Consider the following 12,693-nt stretch of genomic DNA (forward strand, 5'->3'; position numbering starts at 1 on the left):
ACTAAGGAACATACAGCCGAACGTCCCATTAGAACAGTGTAGGTGGCAGGTCCAAATACGGCTTTAACCTCAACGTGTAGTCTTGCACAGAGATGAAGCTAAAGCGCCATGAACAAATATTACAGACCATCAATGGGGTGAGGTGCTATTACCTTTCCTCTTGGAACTGGATGCTGCACAACCACAAATTGACCCCAGCTGAACCACTGAATAGCATGACTCTAATCAAGTTGGGAGAATACTCTATGTGAATAAAACAGCCCCATTAGATGATGATGATAAAGCACCTCCTGAAACGCAGATAATATATGGGACCAGACAAGGCGTTCCTAATGATAAGGCACTATACCATCACCAAAAGGTATTTAACCACCTGGTTGCTCCCCCACTGTCATCCGCGGAAAAACGCTATTTGGGCATAAACTATGCTGTTGCACGAAGATCACAACCGAAGAAATTAACAACAAGCATACACAAAGAGACAACCAAGACCCTTTAGATCTTTGTTTTAAGGTTATAATTTTGTTTTCAAAAGTTGAAGAACTCCTTCAAAAAGTGGGTCACAGATAACTTAGACAGTAGCAGCATCAGCAAAGTGAAGAAAAAACTAAGACAACAACAAAAATGTTACACTTTAACACATAGTATACTTTTGTGAAGGAATGTCACCCACTGAATAATCAGGAAATGGTTTTCACACTGTCATATTTCAGAGAATGTTAAGAGGTTAATTAAAATGTTCTAGAACTTTAAAATTTGGAGCGTGCTTTTATTTTGTAATGGAGTATTCACATTTTAGCTCAAGCACACAAGGAGCGTTCTTAGAAAAGTACTATTTGAAGTTATTTAAGTTTCTTTTGGAAACATAGTCTACTATGCACAATATTAATGATAAAATAAGGGTGAAAGAACAGAACTTACTTTCAGATTTGCAATTGTTGTTTTATTTCCATCCATTTCTATAATGAATTTAGCCTCCAGATCCTTCTCCCTGAAAAGCCAGAGAATGAAATACAGAAACGTTAAGTACTGTCGGAGACTTTTAGCAAATACATGTATTAAATATTATGCACAATCTAGACCCAGCTTCCGATTGCTCAAACGTATGTAGTTACATCAGGAGCTTTAAAGGACCTTACATGAATAAACACAGTTCCAGATTCCAAAGAAACAAATCCCTGAGCATTACGAGGACAATACGTGTGTCTAATGTCTTAGTGCACACAACCAAGGTGAAGTCCACTCGCCCATTAGTTCTAACAAAATATGAGACTATGAGACAATTTCAGAACCATTTTGTTTACATCTGGCATTACTGTTGCTTGGAAAGAGTAGTTAAAGCACATGCATGTTCAATGTCATGTTCAATGTCAACAGGCATCAAACTGACGGACTGACTCTTGCATCTGGAAAGGTTATACTCGATCATCTAGAAAGGTTATACTGTATTATCTCTGCACTAAGAGTGGACATGGAGCTTTTAGAAGTACCAGACGAATGAACCTGTATGTATCTATGCACATGTTTTTTTGAACAAGACAAAATGACTTGCTCATTTGTACAACCAGCAAGCATCCTTATGTCAATTGCTATCATTAAGTACACCAATCCTGTGTACACAACATCAAGGAAAAAGACATTGCTGAAGTCCTTAAGCTGGCACAGTAAATGAATGGAAGCAATTCACGAATAACATTCAAAGAATGCCAATGCCCACCCAAGAGATCTCAGTCTCACGAATTCAACAATATGATGTCTTACATTATTTAACTATCGAGAAGCTTTATGCATAGATACATGTCTCATTTCATAACTTATGCTATGTTGATAATAGATCTTCTCTCTAAAACAAGATCTGGGTTGCAGAACTGATTTAGGTAAACTATCTATTCCTTCAAATTTATTTTTGGAAAATGATGAAAAAGTGAATGCAATGTTCATCTCAGAACCAGCGGAGATAAGCTGTGGAGTCCTCTAGGGTTCCTCTCAGAGCCCCACCCTCTTCAACGTCTACATGGCCCCCCTCTCAGCCATCGTCAGAAGCCACGGAATCATCATATTGTCTCCTATGCCGATGACACCCAGCTTATCCTCTTCCTCACCAATGAACCCTTGACAGCCAGAACCAACTTCCACAATGGAATGAAGGCCGTTACTACATGGATGAAAGACAACTGCCTCAAGCTGAACTCGGACAAGACCGAAGTTCTCATCCTGGGACCCACCATGTCAGCCTGGGACGACTCCTAGTAGCAAGCCTTGCTGGGTGCTCCCACCACCCAGACGACCCACGCACGCAACCATGGCATCATACTGGGCTTTTCACCCACAATGACAAGCCAAATCAACGCAGTTTCCTCAGCCTGCTTCCACATGCTCCGCCTGCTCCAAAAGACTTTCAGATGGATCCCCACAGAATCCAGAAGGGCTGTCACCCACACACTGCTCACCAGCAGACTGGACTATGGCAAAGCACTCTATGCTGGCACCACCCAGAAACAGCTCAAGAAACTACAGAAAATTCAAAATGCCGCCACCAGACTGATCCTCGACATCCTCCGTCGCAGTCACATCATGCAACACCTCTGACAACTCCACTAGCTCCCAGTCAACAAGAGTCACCTTCAAGATCCTCACTCACGCCTGCAAGGCCCTACATGACAAAGAGCCAGCGTACTTGAACCACTGCCTCACCTTCAACGTACCAAACAGATAACTCCGATCCTCCCAGTTCGCCCTCGCCTCCATACCCAGGATCCAAAAGACCAGAACCAGAGGAAGATTGTTCTCCTACCTCATCGCCAAGACTTGGAACACCCTACCCCTACACCTCAATCCGTATCCGTGACCCAATTCAGGAAGGACCTCAAGACCAGGCTCTTCGAATGATCCTCCACCGAGTCCGTCTGGCAGCCCCCACCCCTGTGCCTTGAGATCCTTACGGGTGAGCAGTCGCGCTTTACAAGCCCCTTGATTGATTAATTGATTGATCTTTAACTAAAAAAGGAAACATCTATAGTAAAATGTTACTGTCCTGAATTAACAGAGGTGGCATACAAATTATGGTCCTTGCTCACATGCATATGATTTGGAGAAAATATCAGAATTCCAGGGGCAATCAGCCTCCCTTTACCACAAGGTATTTTAGTATTTTTTCCAAAGGGGTCAGTCTCAGCATCTTTGAATTACTTCAATGATGGTGGAATGAACAATGATTTCCTCTAAAAACTTCAGCTGTGTTCCAAAGACGTTACATTCCATTAGGAATTCAGTTTGAGCTCTCCTTCAGTTGCAGCACATGGATGAGATAACTTGTCTGCTTGGTGTATCTGTGATTGATAACACTTTCAGGTTCAGGCGTTGTCCCATCTGGACAAAAGAAAAGACTTGAAGATTAATTTTATGTGTAGTGGCTACACTACCCACCTACCACTGCTTGCTTTCGTAGGGTGCTGCTGATTCACAATACCAAATCATGAGGTAGCTCGCACTGCTCAATCACATGTACGACAAACCAGTGAAGAGTACCAGAAGTGCTAGAGCAGCCATTGAATAGAATTGGATTATGCAGGACCCCACACATGGCAGCACGGAGAAAAGGACAAGAAACTATAAAGCAGACAACTAATGCCGATTTAACCGGAGGCAGACAGCTGTTTCCTAAATCAGGGTGTGGCATTCACAATGAAAGGTGAGGGGTCTCAGTGAGATGTTCTGTGGAAATCACACTATGAAGAGGGACACATTGTGCGCAGAAATGTTTCCGCAGGGTGCTTCGTCTTACTAGACACGTCACACCATAATTGCCTGTTGTGCACATACTAGGTATGCCGACAGTGCAGGAACGTGTACAGTGTATGTACCTTACTAATTGGGCAGGGGCTGATATAACTACCCTAGGGGACCTATACGGAGAGGGCGCATTGCGGCCGTTCCTCGCTATTTAGGATGAAGACGGAGCTCCCCCTAGCCAATTTCTACATCATGCCTCATGGAAGGCCGCGATGAGGCGCTGGTGGAGAGACATCGCACAGGAGCCCTTGATTTATTTATTTATTTATTTAGTTAAACTTTTACCGCGCACAGCTACCCACAGTGGGTTTCCCGGCGCTAGGGACAGACTGGAGAAGAAGATATCAGATAGCCAACATGCAGGTACCAACTACTTATGTGAACAACAGCGTTTTCAGTGCTCTGCGAAAACGAAGAAGACTGGTCTCTAATTTAAGGGCAGTGGGCAGGGCATTCCAATATTTGGGACCAAGATAGGAGAAGGAACGTCCCCCTATCCTTGCCAGCTTAAATCTTGGTATAGAGAAATTGCCAATTTCCGAGGATCGTAAGGTACGTTTGGGCCTGTAAAGTTGCACCAGCTTTTGTAAGTAAGTAGGTGCAATGCCTTGCTTGATCCTAAACATGATGCATCTTCTAATGCAATATGTGCATGTTTTGGTTACGGGATGCCACCTAGTGAAGTGGTTTGTGGAATTGAACAGAGAGCATACTCTGGTAGACTTAACGCTGCTGCGAGACGAGTTAAGTGGGGGGCAGACCGGGAGAGGCCGTATTCAGAGAAGGATTGGTCCGTAGTCCTAGAGAGTTTACCAAGCAAGCACTCAGAAACGCCTGTTTTAAGTTAATCCAATTCTACATTGTCCACAGAGCATATTTCTCCCCAGACAAAATAAATCAATATTTTCATAGGACGCATGCTTCCCGCGCTGCAAGCTGGGGAATGCATATCTTTTACACATGCTTTGGCCCTGTCCCGATCTGCATGCTTACTGGGAGGGGGTGCTTGGGGTGTTAGTCACCTGCACGGACAGGGATGTACAGCGGATATGGGAGACTTGCATAACTGGCGTATTTCCAAGAAACAAAAAGCACAAAGCATCCACCCGGTTTCTGGATCTGGGTTTCATTGTGGCCAAACGATTAAATACCGGCAGGTGGAAGATGAAGGAGCCTCCCACCGACGAAGGCTTGGTTCCTCTCCATGATGAACTGGGTGAAGGCTAAGGCGGTGTCCCTGGTACGGGAAGATACACTGGGTTTGGGTAAATTCAACATTTCCGCTGCATGGAATGCTATGCTGTGTGCTTTTCAGGGGTTGTTGGTGCCGGAAAACCCATTGGATATTCCTTCTCCGGATTAATAGTGTGTTATACATGGGTTGACCTATTGCCTGAATTTCGCGTTGATTTGTAGAGTCCCTTGTACCCCAAATTGGACAACCATTTCTCCTAGCAGTCATGCTGTGCACCCTTATGATAGTTTACAGAATCCTGTTTTGTAACATCTGGGATCCCGGTTTCCTTTCCTAACTTTATCCGCTTGTTTCCCCTCCTACCCCCCCTTCCTGATAGCGTTTTCCACGTTAGGTTTTTCTCAAAAAAATAGTTTGACTGCATAACAGATTGATGTGATATGGTGGAGTGAAGCCATAAGAGCCGTGTTTATGTACTTGACAAGTATTGCATAGTGGAGTTATAATGTACCATGATGTGATTGTACAGCATTGTTGACGGAGGGTGGAGGTTATTTGATTGGTAGCATCTGCCAATTGTCGTTACCAGTTGTACATAATTTAACAAATGCAGCCATGAAGTTGAGTTTATGATTCACGATTTGGACTTGCTACTTACTTACTGGTTCTGTAGGATAAATTCTATGATGGTATATCATTTTATATTCATGTGCACAAAAAATCTTTAATAAACAGATCAAAGAAAAAATGAAGAGGGACACATCGTGAGGCATATTACTGCAGGAATCGAATCCAACACTATTCAGTATCAAGCAAGGTGCAATATGAGGCTACAGGGTGTGCATTAGTTATGCAGAAAGTAAGATGGTAGAATCTGAACATTTACATGGTTGCAGAACAACCCATGCATAAGTGGGGTACTACTAGTGATTTGGTCATCTTCAGACATTAGAGGGAGCCACTGGATTTATGGACAGGTTTTTAGTAATTAAGTTAGGCAGTTTGCCATATTCTGACATTAGACAAACGATTATTCATATGTAGCAAGCAAATGACAAGAAGTCATGGAAATCATAAGGGCAATGGGGTGTAATCCAAAAAGTTAGATCACGGTGGCCAAGATGGCGACCTGAGCGGCAGCAGACCTCCTAGGCTCCCCGCTCCAGATCCCCTTGCCCAACTTTAAAATAACCTTTCTTACCCCGGTTTGGTGAGAGCATGGGCCGAAACAGTGTCAGACAAGAGGTGCATGTCCTGTGACCTGCTCTCGGCCTTGGGAGGTGCCGGACGGCAGAGCGCCCCGCAGTCTGAGGGCGCGATATTGCGGCCGAGGGAGCGAAGAGCAGGCAGACGGGTGTCCAGATTGACGTCTGTTGGCGGCTGCGGACCCTCTCGGGCCGCTGCGAAAATTGAGGTCCGGGCGCTCGGCCTGCAGTGTGGAGGTAGGCTGTGAGACACCCGCAGGTGCCAGACATCGGGGGCCCTCTGCGGTCAGGGCGCCCCTTGGTGGCTGCAGGTGAGAGGCGGCTTCCTGTGAAAGAAACGGTTGGGGCTACTAGAAGCAGGTGACACCGGAAATTGCACTCGGCACCCTGGAGACCGCGGAACTTTAGGCCATGGCTGGGCGGCCTCGGAGCGGACACTGCGGCTCTGCTCTGCTCACGGCCCTCCCCCGTACACTGTGTGGGTTGAAAGATTGGAGAGACGTGGAGGCCCGCTGCATGAGGCGCCAACAAAGAGTGGAGCGGCTTCCTGTGGCAAAGGCGGAGGGGACCGCGGGCGGCAGGGGACGCGTGACGTCGCACTCGGCGCCCCAGGGGCTGCAAATTTCGGCCGTGGATCGGAGGCCTTGGACAGACTACTGCTTAGCTCACGGTCCCCTCTTAAAGTGTACAGGCTGCAGCTCAGCGGGGCGCGGAGGCCCACAACGCGCAGATCGCAGCAGGACTGACAGTGGGAGTGCCCAGGGGTGGCTGCTTCGCATTTGACGCCGGGGATACGGGGCCTCCGTGTTCGGCCTCATTGCGGCCTAGCTGGCCTTCACCAGTCACGAGCAGTGCGCCTGCGGTGAGGCACGGGAGGCGGAGAGCCAACGCCGGGAGAAGAGGGGGGGAGGATACTCACAGATATGCTTATCAAGGGCCCCCCCAAAGGCGATAAGAACCCACCTTCCCCCCAAGCCAAGCCATCTGCGGACCAGAGAGACGGAGAGGTCCCAATCACCAAATCCTTTCTCGAGGCACTGTTTAACCTCCTACGGGACGACTTCCAGGTGCTGAAACAAGACATGGCTGGGGAACACCAGGAACTCTGCCGCGACATGGACGGTTTGGGCGAACGGGTGGCGGCTATCGAAGAACTTATTCGTCTTCGTGACCAGCAGGTAGATCTACAGGCACACGAGGAGGACCTTGAACATAGGTCCAGAAGAAACAACATCAGGGTCCGGGGTGTGCCACTCAAAGCAGAAGGGGAGAGCGTTTCTGGGCTTCCTGCAGGAACATTTTGGGAGAGGCCCAGGACTTCGACATTCGCATCGACAGGGCACATAGAGTTGGCCTGGCACGCCGAGCACCAACTCCCCCCCCCCGGACATTTTGGCCTTCCGCCCGGACTTCCCGTTGAAAAAAAGAAAATTGCGGGAAGTGCGTCGAAAGCAACCTCTAAAATATCGAGGACAGCCGGTGCCGCTCTATCAGGACCTATCAGCCATTACGCTACACAAACGAAAAGCAGTCAAGGTGGTTACCACGTTCTTGCGAGATAAGGGGGTTCCTTATTCGTGGGGTCACCCCTTTAGGTTGATCCTTAAATGGAATTGGGCCTTGCATCAGATGCGATCGCTACAGGAAACCTGCTCCCTGCTGGGTATCGAGCTTGACAAAGTCAAGTCAAGTCAAAAAATGTATATAGCGCACTACATACCCAGAGGGTCTCAAGGCGCTTGGGGATGGGTGGGGAATTATTTCTCGAATATCCAAGTTTTAAGTTGCTTTCTGAATGCTAGGTGGTTTTGAGTGAGGCGAAGGTGCAAGGGAAGTGAGTTCCAGGTTTTGGCCGCTAGGTAGGAGAATGATCTTCTTCCCATGGTGGTTTTGTTGACGCGGGGAACAGCAGCGAGGGCTTGGTTGGAAGAGCGAAGCTGGCGGGAGGGGGTGTAGAAGGAAAGACGTGTATTGAGGCATTCGGGTCCAAGTTCGTAAAGGGCTTTGTGTGCGTGAGTGAGGAGGCGGAAAGTTATTCTCTTATTGACGGGGAGCCAGTGGAGGTTTTTCAGGTGACCAGAAATGTGTTCTTTACGGGGGATGTCTAATATGAGTCTGGCTGATGCGTTCTGGATGCGTTGGAGTTTTTTCTGAAGTTTTGCGGTGGTACCGGCGTAGAGGGTGTTTCCGTAGTCCAGGCGGCTTGTAACCAGAGCGTGGGTGACCGTTTTTCTAGTTTCGGTGGGGATCCATCAAAATGTTTTTTTGAGCATGCGAAGAATGTTGAAGCAAGATGAAGAGACTGCGTTGACTTGTCTGGTCATCGAGAGTGAGGAATCCAGGATGACGCCTAGGTTCCGTGCGTGATCCGTCGGGATGGGTGCTTTTCCAAGGGCCTCTGGCCACCATGAGTCGTCCCAGGCGGAGGGGGAGGTACCTAAGATAAGGACTTCTGTTTTGTCTGAGTTCAATTTCAGACGGCTCTGCTTCATCCATTCGGCAACCTCTTTCATTCCTTCATGTAGGTTGGTTTTGGCGATGTTTGGGTCTTTGGTGAGTGAGAGGATTAGTTGAGTGTCATCAGCGTAAGAGATGATGTTGAGGTTGTGTTGGCGTGCGATGGTCGCGAGGGGGCTCATGTATACGTTGAAGAGGGTGGGGCTGAGTGAAGATCCTTGTGGCATGCCGCAAATGACTTCAGTGGCCTCTGACTTGAATGGTGGGAGGCATACCCTCTGAGTTCTTCCGGCAAGGAATGAGGTGATCCATTCTATTGCTTTTCCTTGGATTCCGATGTTTGAGTCGTTGCAACAGGGTGTTATGACAGACTGTGTCGAAGGCTGCGGAGAGGTCGAGGAGGATGAGGGCGACTGTGTCTCCGTTGTCCAGTAGAGTCCGATGTCGTCTGTTGCTGCGATGAGTGCGGTCTCAGTACTGTGTTTGGCTCGGAAACCGGACTGTGAGGAGTCGAGGGATTTGTTGGCTTCGAGGAAGGCGGCGAGCTGGTTGTTGACAGCTTTCTCGATGACTTTGGCCGGGAATGGAAGGAGCGAGATGGGGCGGTAGTTTTTGAGTTTGGTGGGGTCAGCTGTGGGTTTTTTCAGAAGGGCGCTGAGTTCAGCGTGTTTCCAGCTTTCTGGGAAGGTGCCGGAGTTGAGGGAGCGGTTGATGACGTCTCGGAGGTGAGGTGCTATGATGGAGTCTGCTTTGTTGAAGATGTGGTGAGGGCAGGGGTCTGTGGGGGATCCTGAATGGATGGAGTTCATCAGGCGGATGGTGTTCTCAGTGGAGAGTGGGTTCCAGTCATTGAGGATGTTCAAGGGGGGTGAAGGTACGGTAGAGGGTTGGGTGAGTTGGTCTTCGGGTAGGTTGTCGACGGCGCCCCGTTAGTCCTTCGGGCGGTTGTAGACCTGAGCAACCGGGGGTTGCCACAACGCTCCGCCCCCGAGGGGGGGGGCGTGAGCAAGGGGCGGAATAGAGGTCCGCCGAGGGGAGGCGTTAGACCTTCCCTCAGAACTGACAACGCCCCCGTGGTTAACACCCCGGGGGGTTATGGCTCATCAGGTGGGCAGGTCGCGAGGGGCGGCCTGCTCTTGGATCGCCCGTAAGATAACCCAACATGTTGGCATAATGTATGTGCTAATAAAGCTGCAACAACTTTCTCCATCAACTTGTGTTGTGTCGGTTATTGGTGGAGGGGAGACAAAGAGGACGCTTGACCCTCACCCCCAGGACTATATAGGCCTGCAGCCCCTCCCCCCCCTTGACCGGAAGTGACCTCACAGGGGGACCACTGGTCCCCTCAACCACTAGACCGCTCAGGGTCTGTGCCATCCTATGGCACTAAGGGTGGCCGCCCTCGTAGGTGGCCACCTTTGGTGTCCCGGGGCAGCCTATCATAGTGCCAATATCGGCTTAGACCCAAACCTTTCTTCATACAACATACACCTCCTCCCTCGACGCTTCACGGCACCCATCTCCAGCTCAGCATCAGCGCCCATCACAAAGTGGGTGGCAAAGGGTTACCCGCAACCGCTTGCCTAAGGTGGCCACGAAACCAGACCCTGCCACAATGGCCCGAGAGCAGGCTCTGGCGGTCCAAGAGGTGTACAAAGACACAGAATCGGCGGAGTGAGCTAGCTAAGTAAGGGGATTATATTGCATCACATTCATGCAAGTTGGGGGGGAAGAGGGGCGGGGGCCGGAAGGATCGCCATTGCCACACGTTCCCTCACACACCTTCACCACAGGCCTGAATTGTGGGACACCTGGCCTGGGACTATGACGAGACACTGGGGACTCTCTGTTGGGGTTAGGGAGAGGGGGTGAGGGGGTGGGAGGAAGGGGGGTTTAGGGGGGTTGATGGGCAGTGGGTTGGGGGGTTGGGTGTTGGGGTTAGGGAGGGGGGGGGGGGGGACTGGGGGTTGGGCCGGGGGGTGGGGTTCGGGGAGGGCGGAGCCGGTGTGCAAAGATTGGGGAGGATTTATGCTGGGAATGGTATGTGCTACTGAGTTGCGGCTGCCCCCAGCTTTGTGCTTGTGCGCTCCCCGTTCATTCCTCTGTCACCCGGGGTGGTCTGATATTGCTCCCTTTCTGTGTCCTTTCCTATGACCCAAGTCTTAACTTTAAATGTGAAAAGGTTAAATAACCCCATCAAGAGACGGGCTAATCTAAGCTACTTAGAGAACTCTGGGGCCTCTATCTGACTTCTGCAGGAGACTCACTTGCTACCAAAGGACTGGCACAGGATGAAGTCCAGGGCATTTCCACACCAATTTGATTCCTCTACTCAAGAGAAAAAGGGGGGGTGGCAATCCTTCTAGCGCGGCACTTTCAGGGCAGAGTTGGGGACAAAGTAGCCAAGATGAAAGGAAGACTATTGGCATCCAGGCTCTGGGTAGGGGACACTCCATTAGTCGTTGGTTCCATATATGCCCCGAATTCTGGACAGAAGCGATTTCTTAGGAACTCACTTTCAGAAAACTTCCGTTACCACGATAGGCAGATTCTACTGGGGGGATCTTAATATAGTCATGGATCCAGAGAAAGACAGGTCAGGTCACAGACACGGGGCTACGGGTTCGATTTCCCGTCCGGAAGCGGATAATTTTCAAGGCCTTGACTCTGGCGCATAAAGCTCTGCATGCCTCAGGAGCGAAATACCTTCAAAAAAGGCTTGCCTTTTACCATCCAGCCAGGCCCTTGAGGTCAGGATCCTTGTTCCTCGCCTCGGTTCCGCTTGTAAACAGGGCTCGTACTGGAGGCCGTTCTTTTAGACTGCTGGCCCCCCAGCTATGGAATACGCTTCCAGTGGCATTGCGCAGTACATCAAACTTACTGGCTTTTAGGAAGGGTCTCAAAACCTGGCTTTTTACTTCTTAATTGTTCCCTGGGGTTGTTTTTCTGGATCCTCTTTTTTTTCTGTCTTTTACTTGTTATGTTATGAGATAGGTGTGCAAACCAAAGCGCCGGGACACTCTTTGAGTAGCCGTGCGCTATATAAAATCAAGTATAACATAACATAACATAACATAACATACTGCAGGGGCAGCGTGGCTCCGGGAGAGAGGTCTGGTAGATATATGGAGGGAAGCGCATCCCCACAGCACTCAATATTCTTTTTATTCCCACATCCATCATACTTATGCTCGCCTGGATCATTTTATAGGGTCTACCGAACTTAAAGTCCTGGTCCGGTCGGTGGACATCATACCAGCGGCACTGTCAGACCACGAGGCGGTGCAGAAGACTTTAGACTTGCATCCTACAGTCAAACAGAGGGGGAAGTGGTGGCTACGAGAGTCTTTGTTTCAGCGACCAGACACCTGCCGGCAGGTGCAGAAGTGCATAACGGATTACTTAGCAACCAACGGTACCGCTGTCACCCCATTATCGGCCCTGTGGGGCGCGCTCAAAGCGGTTGTGCAGGGGGAGCTGATCGCGATCTCCGCTGCCGACAATTGTGCCCGTAAGGAGAAGAGAGAGGAATTAGCAGTCATGGTGCTAGAACTCGAGAGGGTGCATAGCCGAACTGGGGCTCCGCGCATGTGGCGGTGCCTCAAAGCAACCAGAGCTCAATTGGCCAGTTTAGACCTTGATAGAGCCGAGTACAACGCTCTGCGGCTCAAACACTCCTTTTACATAGGGGGGACAGGACAGGGAAGCTCCTTGCGAACAAACTTCGGGCGCGCACTGAACGCTCCAAGATCGCGGCTGTTTATACTTCCGATGGGGATCGGGTCGAAAGCGATGACAGGATCGCTGACGCCTTCCGAAGGTTCTATGTACCTCTATACAGAAGGGAACCCACCACGGACGGCACGAGCGAAGATTACCTTGGTTAGGCTGCCACCACGGCTCTTAATGCGTCGGGGGCTGCGGACCTACAGGGTCCCATCAGGGTGGAGTAGGTGATTGGGGCGATATCTCGCCTCAAGCCGTTAAAATCACCGGGCACAGACTGCTTCTCCGCAGGTTTTTATAAGACCTTCTGCCAATCCT

The 12,693-nt window shown here is 49.6% G+C and overlaps 1 protein-coding gene across 3 annotated transcripts in view; it reads right to left on the reverse strand.

The window, feature by feature from the left end:
* Window positions 1-12,693, reverse strand: part of KIF16B (kinesin family member 16B) — a 1,618,961-nt gene that overhangs the window by 1,313,226 nt on the left and 293,042 nt on the right. For all 3 annotated transcript variants that reach the window (XR_015296683.1, XM_086927730.1, XM_086927729.1), the window contains exon 2: window positions 922-991. Coding sequence is in view for 2 of the 3 variants with exons in the window: in XM_086927730.1 (XP_086783856.1) it covers window positions 922-991 (70 nt within the window). In the remaining variant the exon portion in view is untranslated. The remainder of the gene's footprint in view (window positions 1-921; window positions 992-12,693) is intronic.

This window comes from Lissotriton vulgaris, chromosome 6 (genome assembly GCF_964263255.1).
Source record: "Lissotriton vulgaris chromosome 6, aLisVul1.2, whole genome shotgun sequence".
Taxonomy (NCBI): domain Eukaryota; kingdom Metazoa; phylum Chordata; class Amphibia; order Caudata; family Salamandridae; genus Lissotriton; species Lissotriton vulgaris.